The following is an 18128-nucleotide window of genomic DNA, read 5'->3' on the forward strand; positions in this document are numbered from 1 at the left end:
TCTATGTACTTCAAAGTCTAAAGGTTATTAAAAAGTTTACATTCTTTTCTGAAAAATATAAAGAAATTAGAATTCTTTAATTCTGGTCACTTTCTCCCAATTTACATGCTATTTATTGGCTAGTATTTTGTGTCTGTTCTGCTCTTTCCCTTCTATACAATATACATTGTTATTTGTTCAGATTTCTCTAAAATCTTTGTTAACCACTTTTTCTTATTTCTCTGGTCTGTCTGATGTGCATCCTAGGCAAACAAGTTCCTTTAGGTGAGGATCTTTTTATGGTAAAGGCACATTTAAGATGTTATTCCAGTGTCTTTTGGCTTCTGTTGTTGTTGAAAAGTCACATATCATGCTTTTGTTCTCATGTCTTTTCTATTTTATTGCTTTTCACATTTGATTAATTTTATTTTGAAAATCTTTTTCTTTGGTGTAAACTTTAATTTTACTATGTATGTATTTCTGCATACTAGGTATGTATTTATCCTGCTTGAGATTTGTTGAGCTTCCAGCATCTGAGGATTAGTATTATTCTACAGATCTCTGTCACTCTCTATTACCTTTTCTCAGTTCTCTTTTTTTTGCTCTTAAGTTTATTTACTTATTTACTTAAAGATTTATTTATTTGAGAGAGAGAGTGTGAGCAAGCACAGCGGGGAGAGTCAGAGGAAGAGGGAGAGAGGAACTCTAAGTAGATGCGCAGCCTGATGTGGGGCTTGATCTCATGACCGTGAGATCATAACCTGAACCAAAACCAAGAGTCGGACACTTAACCGACTGTACCACCCAGGTGCCCCTTTGCTCATTTATTTTTAAGTAATCTATACACCCAACATGGGGCTCGTGAACTCTCAACCCTGAGATCAAGAGTCACATTCTCCACTGACTGAGCCAGTTCTCAGTTCTCTTTTATCTCCTTTTGGAACTCTAATTAGAATTATGTTAGGTCTTTTTGCTTTATTTTCCATGTCTCTAAACCTCTCTGCATATTTTGTATTTCATTATCTTTCTGGCCTGAATTCTGGATTATTTTCTTAGGTCTGCCTAGTTTGCTAATTCCCTTGTTAGTTTGCCTCTGATCTGCTGGTTGATATGTATGTTGGGTTTTTAATTTCAATGATTATATTTTTCATTTCTAGAAATCATTTATTTTTCACCTTGCTTATTCTTTTTTTCCTTATGTTTTCAAACTCCTGTTTTATTACTTACCATATTAAACAGGCCTATTTTATATTCTATAAATGAAAATTCTATCTGAAATTTTTTGGTTCTTACTATATTATCTTTTTCCTCTGTGCACTCATTCATGATGCCATATCTATATTTTTTAATTGAGAGTTGTTCATTTTCCATGTAGTTTTATATTTTGGAACTATTTGAAGTCTCTCTGGATTGAAGATGCATTCCTGCATAGCATTTACTTCTGCCTTTATTAGCTGCTGGGAATACAGCTTAGGACCAAATTAACTTAAATTCTTTGCTCTAGACTTTTTAGACCACTTTGGTAGCATGAATTCAGACTGCAAGCTTGTGTGAGGGCTGACTTAGCCTTATGTTTTTCACCCCCACTATTTAACACCAAAGGAGAGGTTGGCATGCTTTCTTGCTATTCCCTTCTGTGTGTATTTTTTTTTTTTTTTTTTTAGTTCACAGCTGTACTGTCTGTCTAGCTTTTTTTCTGGGGGTCTCCTGTTAGATGTTCCATCTTGAATAGAATGTAGTCTTGTTCTCTGGTCTCTCATGCCCCTAGGAGCAATGGAAGTAGAAGCTCAAAGACTATAAACCTCAACAGAAATCTCAGGGGAAAGGTTGGCTTTGGTGTTCTCAGTCTGTAGAGGTTCTGCTTTCCTTTTGTTTTTGCCCTCTTTGCATCATTTTTTGTGAGCTTAGCAATGTGTTTGAAAAGATTTTGTTCAGGATATCTAGACTGCTGTGCAGCATTAAAATGAAGTCCTTTATTCATTAATTTATTCAAGAAGTATTTTTTTTAAGGATTTTATTTATTCACTTAGGAGGTAGAACAGGGGGAGGAGCAGAGAGAGAGGGAGAAGCAGACCGCTCTGAGCACAGAGCCGGACTCAAGGCTTGATCCCACATCCCTGAGATCATGACGTGAGTCAAAATCAAGAGTCGGATGCTAACCGACTTAGCCACCCAGGCACCCCAAGATATATTTATTGAACACTTTTTATATGGCAGCAAAATAGAATGACTCTGAGTTTATTACTAAAACAGAAAATTGCTAAAACCAAGTTAAGCAAACAAATATAATACTGTGTAGTAAATACTGTGATGGAGGAAATGTGATGGAGGAAATACTGTATGCTGCAGGAGCACTTAGAGGTCAAGAACTGAGTCTTGAGTGGTTGAGCAAGTTTTCCATGAGGAAATATTATCTAATTAGGGACCTCAAAGAAAATTAGGTATTGGTGTGATGAATGGTAGAGAAAGAAGGTAAAATGCCAGTAATTTAGTGTGATTAGATTAGTGAGTATAGGACCTGGTGGTGATGTTGGTAGTTTTGAGAGCACAAGGGATGAATATCAGGAGGTAAGTAAAGTCAGATCAAGGTTTTGTTGAGGAGTTTGGACTTCGTTTTCTAGGCAGTGGGAATCTGTTAAGAGTATTTTAAGTAGAGGAAGTACTTGATCAGATTTAAAATTTTAGAAAGATAATTAGTTGCCGACTGGAAAACCGATTAGAAAAGAAAGAGATTAAGAGCAGTAATACAAATGAGGGTCTAGACTAGGTTAATGGCAATGCTTTTTTTAAGTGAGTAGATGAACTGGGGATTTAGCAGCTGAATAATTAGGACTTGGTGATTGAATTTAGGAAAAAGAGAAGAGGATCCAGTAAAGCATGGTGCCTGGTTACTGACTGGATTGGATGATTGTTTGGATGATTCATTGATTTCTAAAATTGGGAATACCAAAGCAAGAGTGTATTTTAATGAGAAGATGGTGATTTAGTTTTGGACATCTGAATTGTAGGTGCCTCTCTGACATCTTAACAGATGACTGGTAGGCAGTTGGGTATGCTACTTTTCTGCTGTGAGACATCATTATCTCTTGGCTGGATTACTGCCTTCTCCCTGGGCTCCATGCTTTCACTCTCTTTCATGCTTATTATGTTTCAGCCAAACCAGTCTCCTTTTAATACAAACCTTATTCTCATTATAGGGCCTTTGCTCTAGGTACTTTCTCTTTCCAAGGTACCCTTCTACAAATGGCTGACCCTTCCGGTTGTTTACATTTTAGTTAAAATGTCAACTCTGCACAAAGTCATTCTTTAATCACTTCATCTAAAGTAGCCACCCCCTCAGTCAGTTAAGTGTCTGTCTTTGGCTCAGGTCATGACCCATGGTCCTGGAATCTAGCCCCGTGTGGGGCTCCCTGCTCAGCAGGGAATCTGTTTCTCCCTCTCCCTCTCCCTGTGCCCCCTGCCCACTTGTGCATGCATGTGCGTGCTCTCTCTTTCTCTCTCTGTCTAAAATAAATAAATAGAACCTTTAAAAAATAAAATAAAGCAGCCACCCAGTCTTTAATATTAGCCTAATTTTAATTCTCTTTGTAAGTAGCAGTTAATACTGATTGATATTTTCAACATTTCTTTTATTTATTTCTCATCTCCTACTTGTTTCCAAAGCCTAGCAGAAGCCTCAGTGCCTAGAGCAGTGGTTTGCACATAGTAGGGGTTTAATAAATACTTGTAAATGAGTGAATGCAGAGCTCTAACTTGGGGAGAGATTTAGGAGTAGTTATTAGCTATACCCAGGAGACAACTAAGTCATGAGTGTGTTTGAGACAGTACAGGAAGGGAGTTCAGAGTGAGGAGATAAGATCTTCTAGTACAAAAATCCCCAATAAATAAGGGACAGGTGGAAGAGGAGAAGCCTGCAAAGAATACTTAAGAAGGAGCAGCCTGGAGAGGTAGGAGAAAAACCAAGGAGAATATGGTGTCAGAAGAAGAGAGTGTTTGAGGAATAATAAACATTTCAAGACTACCTTTTCTTTAGTTGGATGTCTTTTACAGGGGAATATCTTATAGATTCCTCGAGAAACCTGTGCTTGTGTTTACAATTTCTGTTTTTCATCCTTTTCCCTACGCCCCATCTTCCCTTTGGGCTTACTGTGCAGTTTTAGCCAATTTGTTCTCTTTTCCTTGTGATGATGGAGAACTGCAAGGACGAATATTGATTGAGAGTTTGATATTAGAAGGTGAAGGGATGGAGAGTATAATGAGTCCCTCAGTTCCAGAAATAAGTATATTTATTGGAACATAGAAATGGGAAAAGAAACAAGTGATGAAATAATATAATTAAAGGTAAAATATGGTATTATACTCCTCTGAGGTGAACATAGACTCAGACAAAAGTACTTAATGTTGGTTCTGCTATACGAAATGCTTGAAATGGAAATCCATGACCCAGTTTCTTTTTTCTCCACTGACTGAAATCAAAATGTTTATTTTCTTATATTAGAAATATATTGTTTATTGGTGGTTTTATTTTGGGCTCAATTTTCCAGAATTTGCTTAGGCCAAATTAGAACTTGTTAGCCATTAGATAGACATCAAGTAATTGCTTGATTGAAAGATAATTTGTATATTTAAGGATTTGAGATTGACTTTTGAATAATTCAAATCACATGGTAAAGTCAGGAACAGCTCATTAAGAGGCAAAGACTTGCTAAGGAATCTTTAAATTTTTAAGGAGCATTCAGATGTTTTAAATTTTAGTAAAATTAGTTTTAATTTTGCTAATGACAGCAGATGTGTGGCAAACAGCCAGGGGTTGAGCTTTAAACAAGTGTCTAGAGATATTCATGGATAGAATGTCTAGTTATTTATTGAAATCATAAAGATTCTACCCCAGTGATACAGTATAAGCTTATTAAGATGTTGGTGGGCAAAATAAGTATTCATACATGTGTTTGAACCATTTACTAACATTTCTCATTTATGATTCTTAGCACTATATTATTAGTATCATCTAGACAGTTTGTAGTAAGAAAAATATCCAGAAATATCAGTCTTAGAGCAACTCATTTCATGTGATGTGGTTGAATTATTTTGATCATTGTGGAAAAGAGGGTTGTCTCTGAAACTTTCGACAACAGATTTTAGTTGTTCAGATACTAGGTGAGTGTTGAAAGCTTTTCCTTCACTTTTGTCTACCCTACTCTCTCTTCCTCAAAACAAAATTTTAAGTAATTGATATATAGATTTTATAAAGATGCTTTAGAATTTACAAATAAATAAAAATAAAAAATAAAATCATATTATTGAACTGTTCAATGTCAGATGTTACAAGCTGTAGTTATTAGTGTGTTTTAAATTTATTTTTTTATTTTTTAAGTAATCTCTACACCCAGCATGGGGCTTGAACTCACAACCCGGACATCAAGAGTTGTATGCTGTACCGACTGAGACAGCCAGGCACCCCTATATACGAGTGTTTTTAAACCTATCTTTAATTTACCGATATACTATCATAACCTACTTAGGATTTGATGGATAATTAAAGCCTTTTGGATTTTGTGTATATGTTTTAGTTATCAAAACATAATATACCATGTTAAGTCATTTCTCCAGTGGCTTTCACTAAAAAAACCCTAAGAATATACTAAAAATAAGATGTAAGATTTTTGCTTTTATTTTTTTTATTTTTGAAGATTTTATTTATTTATTTTTGCAAGAGAGAGAGAGAGGAGCAGAGGGAGAAGCAGAGTCTCTGCTGAGCAGGGAGCCCGATGCTGGACTTGATCCCAGGACACTGGGATCATGACCTGAGCCGAAGGCAGACACTTAACCGACTGAGCCACCCAGGCACCCTTTGCTTTTGTAAAAGAGAGTTTTGCCTTTGTTAGTGCCTAGTCTGTTGGCATTTAATTTATCCTTAAAACTCTTGAAGGAAGGTAAATCAGTGGCTTAGGCAGAAATTCTGATCAAGATGGCATTGTGAATAGATGCTTTGAGGTATCTTTTCTACTTCTCCTTGGAGTGATAGATAAAATATAGAAAGAGAAAACTGAAAAAACAACTGGACTGCAAAAAAGATGTGCTTGTACAAAAAAAAGAGTGTAACAGAAGGTACTGGACTCTAGTCTGTAATCAGGCATGGCAACCAGGGGTTTGGTTTGGTTAGGGTGCTACATGCATAGCCAGGTGCTGGAGTCAGACTCACTGTTTGAACTGACACACACACTCTCATATAGGAGGCTGAACTAGCCTCTTCCATTTGTTATGTGAGGCTTTGTCTCGTAGGAGGCTGTAAAGTAGGGAGGCAAGAGGGAAAAACAGGACTTGGAACCTACTATTTGCTGCTTCGGAGACTGGATAGAAGGGTAGGAATTTCAAGCTGGCAGTAGGAAATCTGGTTCAAGGCAGAAGGATCAGATTGAGTTTTGAGCTAGAGCATGAGAAGGAGAGTGAAAGGATATGTCCTATTCAGAATAAGATTGTAAATTCCAAAATTTAAAAGTACAGGAAGGATCATATTGTAATATATAAATTTCAGATCAACACATTATACACCTTAAATTTATAAAAATCTTTTATAAAATCTTTTATATCAATAAAAAAATAAAAGTACGTGAAAAATCCTAGTTGTAAGAAAGCCAACAAATTCAAATGTGTATTAACTCTAGATGATATTAAAATAACAGCCTGAATTGCTTTAAAATAAGTTTAATATCCTCAAAAAAATAAATGAAGAACTCGTATTTTGAAATATGAACTGGCAGAGTAAAACCAGAACAAATACATCTGGAAAAGAGCCAACTAGAAATCTTAGAAATGAAACTGTAGTCACTAAAATAAAAATTTAATAGATTAGGGGTGCCTGGGTGGCACAGTTGGTTAAGTGTCTGACTCTTGGTTTTGGCTCAGGGCATGATCTTAGGGTCCTTGGTTTGAGCCCTGTGTTGGGCTTGGCGTGGAGTCTGCTTGAGATTCTCTCTCCCTCTTCCCCTACCCCTCCTGCTCGTTCTCACTCTCTAAAATAAATAAATAAATCTTTAAAAAAAAGTTTAATAGATTAAATAGTCATCATCTAGTAGAGGATTAGTAAATTGAAATTGACCCTCAATGTGCAGAGGAAAGCAAAAAGATTTAAAAAAAAAAAAGGAAAAGCATTTACGAGGCATGAAGCTCTAGCCTACATTTAGTAGGCCATTTCAGAGAGAACAGAGAAAAAAAGAATCTTCAGATCAAAAGTATACTTTGAATACTAAGCGGGATAAGTAAAAATAAATTCACAGATTTAGAAACAAAAACAAGAAACAGCCCAACTTAAAAGCTTCCAAAGAGAAAAGTGAAAATGCTATCCAGTTGTTGTTCTTTTGAAATAGACTTTTTATCTGCTACAATATGCAGAAAACATAAGGAGGAGTGATTTGGAGTAACATCCATGAAAGGGTAAAAGGAAAAATGAATGTTACTCTAGAATTTTACACTGGTCTAAATAACCAGTCTAGAGTGAAGGCAAAATAAAAATATTTCACATCTAAATAATATATTATATGTTAATAACAAAATTTAAAAAAGAAAAAAATATTTCACATCTAGAAAGATGAATGTCATTTACTATTAACCCACCCACATTAAAAAAGGAAACTTAAGTATGTATCTGTGTAAGATGCAGAGTAAACCCAGAGGGAAAAAAGCATTGGAGGGGCGCCTGGGTGGCTCAGTTAAGTGTCTGCCTTTGGCTCGGGTCATGATCCCAGGGTCCTGGGATGGAGCCCCATGTTGGGCTCCCTGCTTATCGGAGAGCATGCTTCTCTCTATCCCTCTGCTGCTCCTCCTGCTTGTGCTCTAAATAAATAAATAAATAAAATTAAAAAAAAAAAAAGAAAAACGTATTGTGATGTAAAAGAGACCATGAAGAGCAAGCAAGGGATAAAATGTGTGGGTAAAATTAACTATTGATAATAAAAACAAGAACAACCTTTTAAAATATTAAATGCAAAAATTTTAGTCAAGAGTAATAAGATCAAAGAAGCTTTCCGTGATTAAAGGTTTTTTTCTTGTTTAGAGGAGAGTTGATATACTGAATAACTTTACTGATGGTTAGAAAGATTTACAGGAAAGTATATTAAATTTTTAAGTGGAATCATTAAAACAAAAGAAATATAATCTTATAAATTTCACACCATCATAGGGGATGGGGTGGGAAGAAGATGTAGATAATTTTATCAATCTAACAGATGGCAAGAAAGGCAAAATAAAAATAAAAGCAAAAAAAAGGGGGAGGAATGGTAAACTGAACACGGACAGTAAAACGGCAGAAGTCCAAATGTACCACTACTCAAGTAGTCAGATTTCATGGTGCTGCATATCATTTAAGTACACTGATAATCTAAATATTTGGAAACACTTTTTATTACATGTTTTCAAAGACGTGTTCTGGATCCTCTACTATCTCAGCTGCTCAAGTTCTTTGCTCTTAACGATTATCCTCTTGATCTACTACACCAGCATTTTCTTCCTCTTCATCATTCTCATCTCTATGTAAAATCCAGTCAGTCCTTCCTTGATTTCATTCTCCTTTCTAGCTCCTGCTAAAAGTCCAAATACTGCTTTCATATCTCATCTCCCATTCTCACCTCAGCCTATTGCTTCTATCCCCATTCTTCCTGCTGAAACTGCTATTGTCAGAAGCTTACCAGTAACCTCCATGTTGCTAATCCAGTTTTTACTTCTGTCCTTACCCCTCCCCCTGCTGCCATGAAAAATACACAAATATCCACTCATATATCAAATGTTGTTTTAAACATAGAGACAATGTAGGAAATTGGTTAAGAGTATAGACTAATCAAAATGACTTCAGTTTCAATTCTGACTGTGCCTTCATGTTTAAAGTTCTAGCTGTGTGGCTTTGGGGAAGTTGAAAACTTTCCTATGCCTCAGTTTCCTCATCTGTAAGATGAAGATAATGTAGTACTTACCTCAGCAGCTTTGTTAGGATTAAATGAAATAAGGCACATAAAACTTGTAGTACAGTATGTGGCATATTTTAAATGCTTAGTAAATGTTAGCTGTTATTAATAAACTTAATGTATTTTATTGAGTGAGGATATAAATACAAGGGAAGTTTTTTTAAGGGTGAGATTTTTATTACAAAATATTTGATATATATGAAAGAATATATATAATATATATGTAAATTAGAAAACATAATAAAATCAATACCTGGGAATTTACCACCCAATCTAAGAGCCTTACTATATTTGATCACATTCTCCTCATATTCCCCTTCACCCTATGTATCCAAAGTGACTGTCCTGGTCAGTCCCCTCAGCCTCTGACACCAGAGTCAGACTCAGGATTGAGAATCATAGCTGAGCCCGACAGATACTATGTTACATCAGCCTTCATGCTTGCAGTTAATATCATTGCCAAAACACTCGTATTAAGGGGTGCCTGGGTGGCTCAGTTGGTTAAGCAACTGCCTTCGGCTCAGGTCATGATCCTGGAGTCCTGGGATCTAGTCCCACATCGGGCTCCTTGCTCAGCGGGGAGTCTGCTTCTCCCTCTGACCCTCTCTCTCTCAAATAAATAAATAAAATCTTAAAAAAAAAACAAAACACTCCACAGACAGGCTCTGATGATGAGGATGAATCGAGTGAACAAGCCTTTATTACATGAATGATGGAGTAAATGGATCATTTAATTGGATCCTTTATGATCATGCACATGTGAAGCCCCTTCTGCAGAAGAGACCCAAACCAGATTCGAGGTACTACTCAACTAGCATATTGGGACCAACATGTGACAGCCTTGATCACATTGTTGAGAGCTGTGATTTGCCCGAGATGCATGTGGGCGATTGGATGCTCTTTGAAAACGTGGGTGCTTACACTGTTGCTGCTGCTTCTACTTTGGATGGGTACCAGAGGCCAGCTGGGTACTATAAGATGTCGGTGCCAACATGGCAACTGCTGCAGCAAATCCAGAATGATGACTTCCAGCCCGAAGTAGAGGAATGGGACGTAAGCCCTCTGTCTGTGCCCTGTGCTTGGGAGAGTAGGATGAAGCATCCCCCTTGTGCTTCAGCTAGCACTCACGTGTAGGGGCCACTCCCGTAGCTGTTCACTTCGAGCTTAGCTTGAATTGTGGCATTGGGGGGACCATTTAACTTAATTACTGCTGGTCTTGAGAAGTCTTTGTAAGTAGAGTTGGCACGGATGCAACAATATGGAAGGCTAGGAGATGGGACCGGTTATCTGTGTTCCTATGGAAACTATTTGAATAATTATTTTTATAGGATTTTTATTCACTTCTCAAACATGCTACTAAAGAGTGCTCCTCAGCTGCTGAGCAAGTGTTTCTAGCTTGTACATTGGCAGAATGGGCCAAAAGCTTAGTGTTGTGACCTGTTTTAAAAATAAAGTATCTTGGGGTTCTTGGCTGCCTCAGTGAGTTGGGCATCCTACTCTTGGTTTTGGCTCAAGTCACGATCTCAGGGTCCTGGGGTCAAGCCCTGCGTTGGCCTCTGCACTCAGTGTGGAGTCTTCTTAGGATTCTTTCCCTCCTCCTCTTTCACCCCCTCTGCCCCTCTTCCTGATAAATCTTAAAAAGTATTTTGAGGGGCACCTGACTGGCTCAGTTGGTGGAGCCTGTGACTCTTAATTTCAGGGTTGTAAGTTTGAGCCCCATGTTGGGTATAGAGTTTACTTTAAAATCTATATTTAAAGAAAGTATCTTGAAATAAAAAACAAAAACAAAAACCAAAACCAAAGTGACTGTCCTGAATTTTGTGTCGATTTCTAAAAAAAGGAATAGATTTAGACATTTGTATGTATCTCTAATTGTTTAGCTTGTTTTTATACTTTATTGTGTGATAACTTATTGTGTGTATGCTTTTGTGATTTACTTTTTTCATTAAATTTTGCTAAGATTTATACTAACAGTATATGTGTCTGGTTCATTAATTTTCGTGGAGATAATTAGAGTACATACTTTCGAGGGTTGTGTGAATTAAATGAGTTGATAAATGTAAATAAATAGCGGTTGTCACATAGTAAAGGCTCAAAGAAAGATAACTATTATTATATTTATTATATTTATTCGCTACTGTATGAAATCAATGACTATAACATGGTATATCTGTCTTTTCTCATGCTTATGGACATTTGGGTTTCCAGTGTGAAGCAACAGAACAGTGTGGCTCTGAAACACTCATATACTTTTCTCCTTGTACTCTTGTGCAAGTTTCTATTAAGGCAAACATATTGCCTTAGAAGTGCAGTTTGCTAGGTCATAAGTTATGCTTGTGTTCAACTATATCGATAATGGCAGCTTGTTTAGCAAGGTAATTGTGCCTGTTTATATTTCCACCAGCAGTGTATGAATTCCCATTGCTCCGTATCCTTACCAACATTAGATATTGATATATTTTTTCATTTTTTCTAATCTGATGGTTGTAAAATGTAAAGGGTCCTGGGATCGAGCCCTGCATCGGGCTCCTTGCTTTGTGGGAAGCCTGCTTCTCCCTCTCCCACTCCGTCTACTTGTGTTCCCTCTCACTGTGTCTCTCTCTGTCAAATAAATAAATAAAAATCTTAAAAAAAGAGAGAGAAATATATTCTCCCAAGTTGAGGCTTTTCTTTCTTTCTTTCTTTTTTTTTAAGGATCTTTTGATGGGCAGAAGTTTTGATTTAGCAGAATATACCCATTTTTTCTTGTTTGAGAAATCTCTCTATCATAAAAATATTCTCTGTCGTTGTCTGTTAGACATGTAAATGCCTTAACACGTAAGTCCTTAATCTACCTGAAATTGTCTGTGTATGGGGTGAGGTATATTTAATTTTTAACTTTTGTTTATTTATTCATTTATTTTGGGGGGAGAGAGTTATATAGTTGTCCCAGTAGCAACTCAATAGTCATTCTTTCCTCATTGAATAATATCTCTAGAATATTTTTTTTTTTTAAGATTTTATTTATTTATTTGAGAGAGAGCAGAAGCAGGGGAAGGAGCAGAGGGAGAGGGAGAAGGACAAGCAGACTCCTGCTGAGCAGGAAGCCCGACACAGGTCTCTATCCCGGGACCCTGAGATCATGACCTGAGACAAAGTCAGATGCTTAATCGACTGAGCCACCCAGGCGCCCCTCTAGAGTAGTTTTGAGTAAAAGAATTTATAGTGTGTGTCCTCGTTTTGTTCCTTATTTTAAAGAAATGCATCTAAATTTTCACCATTGAGTATGTTTTAGAGGTTTGTTTTATTTTTTAAGAAAATTCCTTTTTGTGTTAATTTTCAAAAAAGGCTTGAAACTTGCATGGGTGTTGAATTTTAGTGAATGCTTTTTCATTAGCTCCTGAAATGATTCTATGGCTTTTGTCCTTTAGTCTGTTAATGATGAGGGGCATTAATGGTTTTACTAATGTTTGACTACTCTTGAATTCCTAGGATAAATCCAACTTGGTCTATCATATGCTATCTTTTTTACACATTGCCAGATCGTTAGCTAATATTAAGTTTATAGGTTTGTATGAAAGCAACTACTTATTGTTACTTTTTTAATAAACCTTATAGCAGAAAATATAGGTGCTGAACTGAAAGCTCCACTTAAGCAAGAACCTCTCCAAGTAAGAGGTAAATATATTTTATTCTATTTTTTATTATAATGGTGTTTTGAATTAAATATACAAAATTAGTTTATATAGAGCTCTGTATAATTATATTATTCTGAGTGTACAGTCCATTTTTACTTTTCTTTAAATATACCAGCCATAAAGATTTATTCTCCTGCTTATAAGCTAATTTTCTACTGAAGTTCACTTTGCATTTTGGTTATAAATTTTGTGGTAATTGTTTTTTCAAAAGCCCAAGGAAGGCAGTAATGGCAAATAAAAGACATCAATTACTTTATCATTTTTAGAAAAGTAATGTGATTAAAGAGACCAGTACCTTTCAGTTACAGCATGTTCAAATCCAGATAGAGTTTGGACGTTCTTGTCCAACTTTATTTTTAGGAATAACTGAGTGACAAAGGCATTCTTGTTAGCAGCTCTGCCCTTTGTAATGAGCTATGGCTCCTGTCTCCAAAGCATGTTTGACAGGGGCAGTAACTCTGTGACTAGAAGCACCATGGCTTTGGCATCAGACGAAAGTGGACTCAATTTGTGGCTCCAGCATGTACTAGCTATATGGCCTTGGGCATTTTCCCTGAGCCATAGTTGTTCTCCCCTATCAGATTGTGCTAAAAATGGGATTTCTTTCCTAGGATAACCTTGAAGATGGTCCATAGTATATAGTTACAGCTAAGAATAATGAACATGATAGCAGTCATCATCGTCAATAATCTGGGCCAGGACAGGCCAATAGGGATTTCTATATACTTTGAAGAAATCTTTAAAAAGTAATTTAAAAAAAAAACCACTCATCTTTTAAAAGAAATTAGTAATTCTTTGCTCCAGAGGAGCTCATCTGGATAGAGAATTTTAGGATTATTAGAGTAAGGCAGTTTAGAGACTTGAAACTCATGGAAAAAGAAACCTGAACTTCCTTAGATGTATTTTTTTCAAATCAAGTTTTGATTTTTATACTGAACTTTATGTTTGAAATGTTATTATTATTTGTACATTTGATTTTAAGAGTTAATGTGTTATTTTAAGTCTTTTTTACCTCTGTAGTGATGAATCATTTTAGTCTTAATTTGCTCTTTCCACTTCAAAATACAACGGAAAACTCATTAATTAATATCTGAGAATAGAATATGAAGTGACAGGGTGACAGTTTGAAACAGAACACATGACTTTCTATTGTTTTGCCCCTGCTCTTCAGATATTTGCTTATTTTATTTATCTATGTCATACGACCAAAAGTCTCACTTTATAATGATTTATAAATATGGACCTATATTGAGTGTAATTTTTAATTCACAGACTATAATTGATGCCAAATTGGTATTTTGTTATTGATATCTCTGGGTTTTTTTTAATAAACAATTTGATACTTGGTAATAGGGAAACAATTTAATAGAAGGCAGTATTTTACCTATAATCTGTAATAAACTTCCTATAATTTTTAACTGATAAAAATATTTATGTTTTACTTCAGCTTTCTTATGGACTGTGTGAAATAGCCCAGCAGCTTTCAGGCTTTTTTGACTGCAACTCCCATAAGAAATACTAATGACCTACTATGTACATACATTATTGTATATAACTGAAACAAAAGTTTTCACAAAAAGTACTTATTCACTGTATGTGGTACTCTTTGATCACTTTCTATTTTCATTTTTTATGAAATGCTGGTTTCACCCTACAGTTTGAAAAACATTCAATGAGCATATAATTTTTTTATTGAAACTTCATTTTCATTTAGACCCTAGACAATTTATTATTACTATTTTTAGGCCCTAGACAATTTATATTGTATTGGTACAATTTAAACAGACCAGGAATACCTCTACAGGGTGTCCATTAGACAAAGGATTGACATTTTGGCATCAGTTACAGATGACTATGGAGGTAAAATCTAGATGGCGACAAATGGAATTCTGTCCTGTTCTGCACTTGGGAGACTCTCTTCTTCTGATGCCGTTGAGTGCATCAGGAAAAACATCAATTTTCTATGAAATTCATTAGTGAACCCCCTAAGTATCAGCATATGTTCATCTTCTAATGTGATTTCTAGTGTGCATATTTTTTATGTTTTTTTATATTTTTGAATTTAGTCAAAGCAGTCCTTAAGAAGAGGGAATATGGACCAAAGTACACTCAGAATAATTTCATCACTGGAGTCAGAGCAATAAATGAGTTCTGCCTTAAATCCAGGTACAGCAGTTGGTTTTTTTTAATGTGGTAGTTCTAGCTAATCTAAATAACCATTTATTTCTTAGAATGTGTTACTTGCTACTGTCCATGTGAAAACTTTCCCATGACTCCTTCCTAAATTGAAGAACTATTTGTTCAGTTTAAAAAATGTTAAAATTGTTAGCTTATTAAACTGAATTCTGCTTCAGTGTGAGCAATTGCAGTCTTTCGTGGTATCTTAAACTCAAAAAAGCAGGTTCTTCAAAATGTCTGTATCACACAAGAACCTTAGGAGTTTTATTACTATGTTAATATGTGGCAGATAAGATATCTTATCAATAAGATATTTGAATATTTGTATGTTTAACTTTTTAAAGTTACGGGTTTATTTGGCTAGCAGAGTTGAGTAATTAATTTAGTTACATTTATGTTCACACTCCAACTCTGTTGAGCATAAATTATTTTTGTTTTCTGGTATCTTTTTGTTATTAATTTTCTTGTAATCATAGAGATTTGTTGAGATATTTGTCACAAATTAAAAATTTCCCCTTCCTTTCTGTGTTTACCTAAGAAAGTCATATTACATAGAAAATTTCTTGGCAATTTCGTCATCAGATTTAGCCTTTTTTTTCCCTTTCCCTCCTGGTCACATCCTCTATTGTATATTATCAAGAAATAAGAATTCTTATAATCAGTTTTATAACTTTCACAACTATTAACAACCAGTTGTGACATTGATGTAAAACAATGTCCTGTTTCACATGGAGTATTTCATGTAGTTCTCACAAAAATTTTGTGAATTAAGTAGATTAGGTATTGCTGTCTCCACATTGTAGGCCAGGAAACATAGTAAAGATGTTAGTGATGACCCAGCTCATTTACTGAGTCAGCATCAGGGGGTTAGAATACATATCTTTCATATCTTTGATACCTTGTCCAAACTTTTTACTAATATGTGATGGTTGGTTGTTGACTTATTGTATTGTATTGTATTTATTTTAAAGATTTTATTTTTAAGTTATCTCCATACCCAGTGTGGGGCTCAAACCCACAATCCCGAGATCAAGAGTCACATGCTCCACTGACTGAGCCAGCCAGGTACCCTATAAACTCCCAAGTTTAAGTTTTTGGAACTTATACCAGCTTTTTATTTATAAGCCTTTTCATAACTCTTATAAAATTTCCATAGGAAGTACAATGATCAAATTTAGAATGACTGTTGAGCAGTGACTTGATGAATACATAAACCTTTCAGAATTCAAGAGAATGGAAAATAAATAACATAGAATTGACAGATACTCTTTATGACTTGATACCTATAAACAGTATTACCATTTAGTATCACCATTTAGTATTAATCTGGATATAAACAAGTATGACTATAATTATAATTTTAAATTTAAATTCTTAAGTAGGGGATGGTACTCTGATCCATGTTTTTTCCACTTTTTTTTCATACATCAGACATTGCAGTGGGGTGTCCATAGCAGATAAATACAAACACTGATGAAGGAGTTGAATCTCTGCATATTATGTAATACATATTATGTATTTTTAGTGAGCATCAAGAATAATTGTTATTTTTTCATTGTCTCTAGACCAATTTTTGTGTATAAAATGAAATGCCATCTTTAAACTGATCTTTCAAGCCTTAAACTGATCTGTATAGCCTTTAAAGGTCAGGATCTAGGTAGTGGCTTTTATCTACCCCTAATAATCCTTCTAAGAAAAGAACAAAAACTGTATGAACCTTTTCTGAATAAATTCAGCATGTTTTCTTTCTTCAGTGATCTAGAACAACTTCGAAAAATCAGACAACGAAGTCCTCATGAAGATACCGAGTCCTTTACTGTATACCTGAGATCAGATGTGGAAGCAAAGTAAGAACATACTTCTTTTAGAATAAATGTACAAGCCAAATTTTGGATTAATAAAAACCCATATTAGATAGAGGTTTTTAAATGATATAATTTAAAAGCAGAGTATTTTCATCTTTGCAAACTTGTCTGCGAATTACTAGTATGTACTAGTTAACTAAAACTATGTGATAATTTATAAGAAAATTTGCTGTTGAATTTACTTGCTGTTTAGATTTAATTTAGAAAAATTTCTTGACTGCTTTATATTTTTCCTAAAGGACCTTAGGCTTTGTTGTAAGATTCTCCTGTAGTTACAGTTCATCTCAATTTAAATATGATTACAATAAAGTCATTAAAATTGTCCATTGTTAATGGCCATGTGTGTATGCACAGATCTTTGGAAGTTTGGGGAAGCCCTGAGGCTCTTGCCAGAGAGAAAAAACTGCGTAAGGAAGCAGAAATAGAATACAGAGAAAGTAAGTATATTCAATTTAAATTGGAGTTAATTGAAAAGTAACTTGTAGGTAAAACTTGGGCCTTTAATAATTACACTCCCTAGTAGTTGCATGCCTCTTGGCTTTGGCTCTGTTGGTTCTAGCAAATACCAGTTGCCACTTTGGGATTCAGTTACTTTTTAAAAACAGTATCAGGACGCCTGAGTGGCTTCGGCTCAGGTCATGATCTCAGGGTCCTGGGATCAAGTCCTGGAGCCTGCTTCTCCCTCTGCCTGCCACTCCCCCTGCTTGTGGGCGTGTGCACTTGCTCTCTCACAAATAAAATCTTAAAAAAATATATAAAAATAAAAACAGTATCTATTTTTTTTGGTTTTCTCCTCCATAGCTCTTTAAATAGGAAACAAAGCTGGTTGGTGGTTTATTAAAAGATATATGAATATTATAATTTATGGTCTGATTTGAAGATTATACTTGTTCTAAAAGTAGTAGTGCTTTCTTACAGAAAAGTCTGTTAATTCAGTTTCCCCATTTCTACTTTACTTTTTTTTTTTTTAAAGATTTATTCCAGAGAGAGTCGCATGAGTCGGGGGAGGGGCAGAGGGAAAGGGAGAGAGAGAGAAGCAGACTCCCTGCTGAACGCAGAGATGCCAGGCTGATCTGTGACCCATGAGATCATGACCTGAGCTGAAACCAAAACTTGGATGCCTAACTGACTGAGCCATCCAGGTGCTCCCCGCCCCCATTTCTACCTTAAATAATTCATTCAGCAGATACTTACCAAACATTTACTGTGAACCAGAAGCTGTGCTTGATGCTTGAGATTTAGTTGCGAATAAGACTTTCAGGGCATTTAACAATCCAATAGTTGAGTGACAAAGCCACCTTTATAGAATTAGGATTCAGGATTATGTGAAATATAATTTAGATAATTCTGTGATTTATATATATTTATGTATTCACTAATGACAAAAGTGATGCACCCTTGTGATTTAAAAAAGAATACAAAAATATAAAGAATAAAAAGTCTCCTTTCATTCTCTCTAGTTACCATCTCAT

General features: G+C 35.3%; 2 protein-coding genes across 2 annotated transcripts in view; both read left to right on the forward strand.

Moving 5' to 3' along the window:
- The window catches only part of SLC30A9 (solute carrier family 30 member 9), a 79902-nt gene that overhangs the window by 12358 nt on the left and 49416 nt on the right, over positions 1-18128 (forward strand). Inside the window, exons 3-6 of the mRNA XM_032400268.1 lie at positions 12534-12593; positions 14680-14779; positions 16546-16638; positions 17011-17093. Coding sequence (XP_032256159.1) covers positions 12534-12593; positions 14680-14779; positions 16546-16638; positions 17011-17093 — 336 coding nt within the window. The remainder of the gene's footprint in view (positions 1-12533; positions 12594-14679; positions 14780-16545; positions 16639-17010; positions 17094-18128) is intronic.
- Positions 9555-10488, forward strand: LOC116629938 (ornithine decarboxylase-like). The gene has a single exon (XM_032400269.1). It carries the CDS (start codon positions 9642-9644, stop codon positions 10068-10070), a length of 429 nt encoding a protein of 142 aa, XP_032256160.1. The 5' UTR covers positions 9555-9641; the 3' UTR covers positions 10071-10488.

The sequence above is a fragment of the Phoca vitulina genome, unplaced genomic scaffold, assembly GCF_004348235.1.
Source record: "Phoca vitulina isolate PV1807 unplaced genomic scaffold, GSC_HSeal_1.0 scaffold3, whole genome shotgun sequence".
NCBI lineage: Eukaryota > Metazoa > Chordata > Mammalia > Carnivora > Phocidae > Phoca > Phoca vitulina.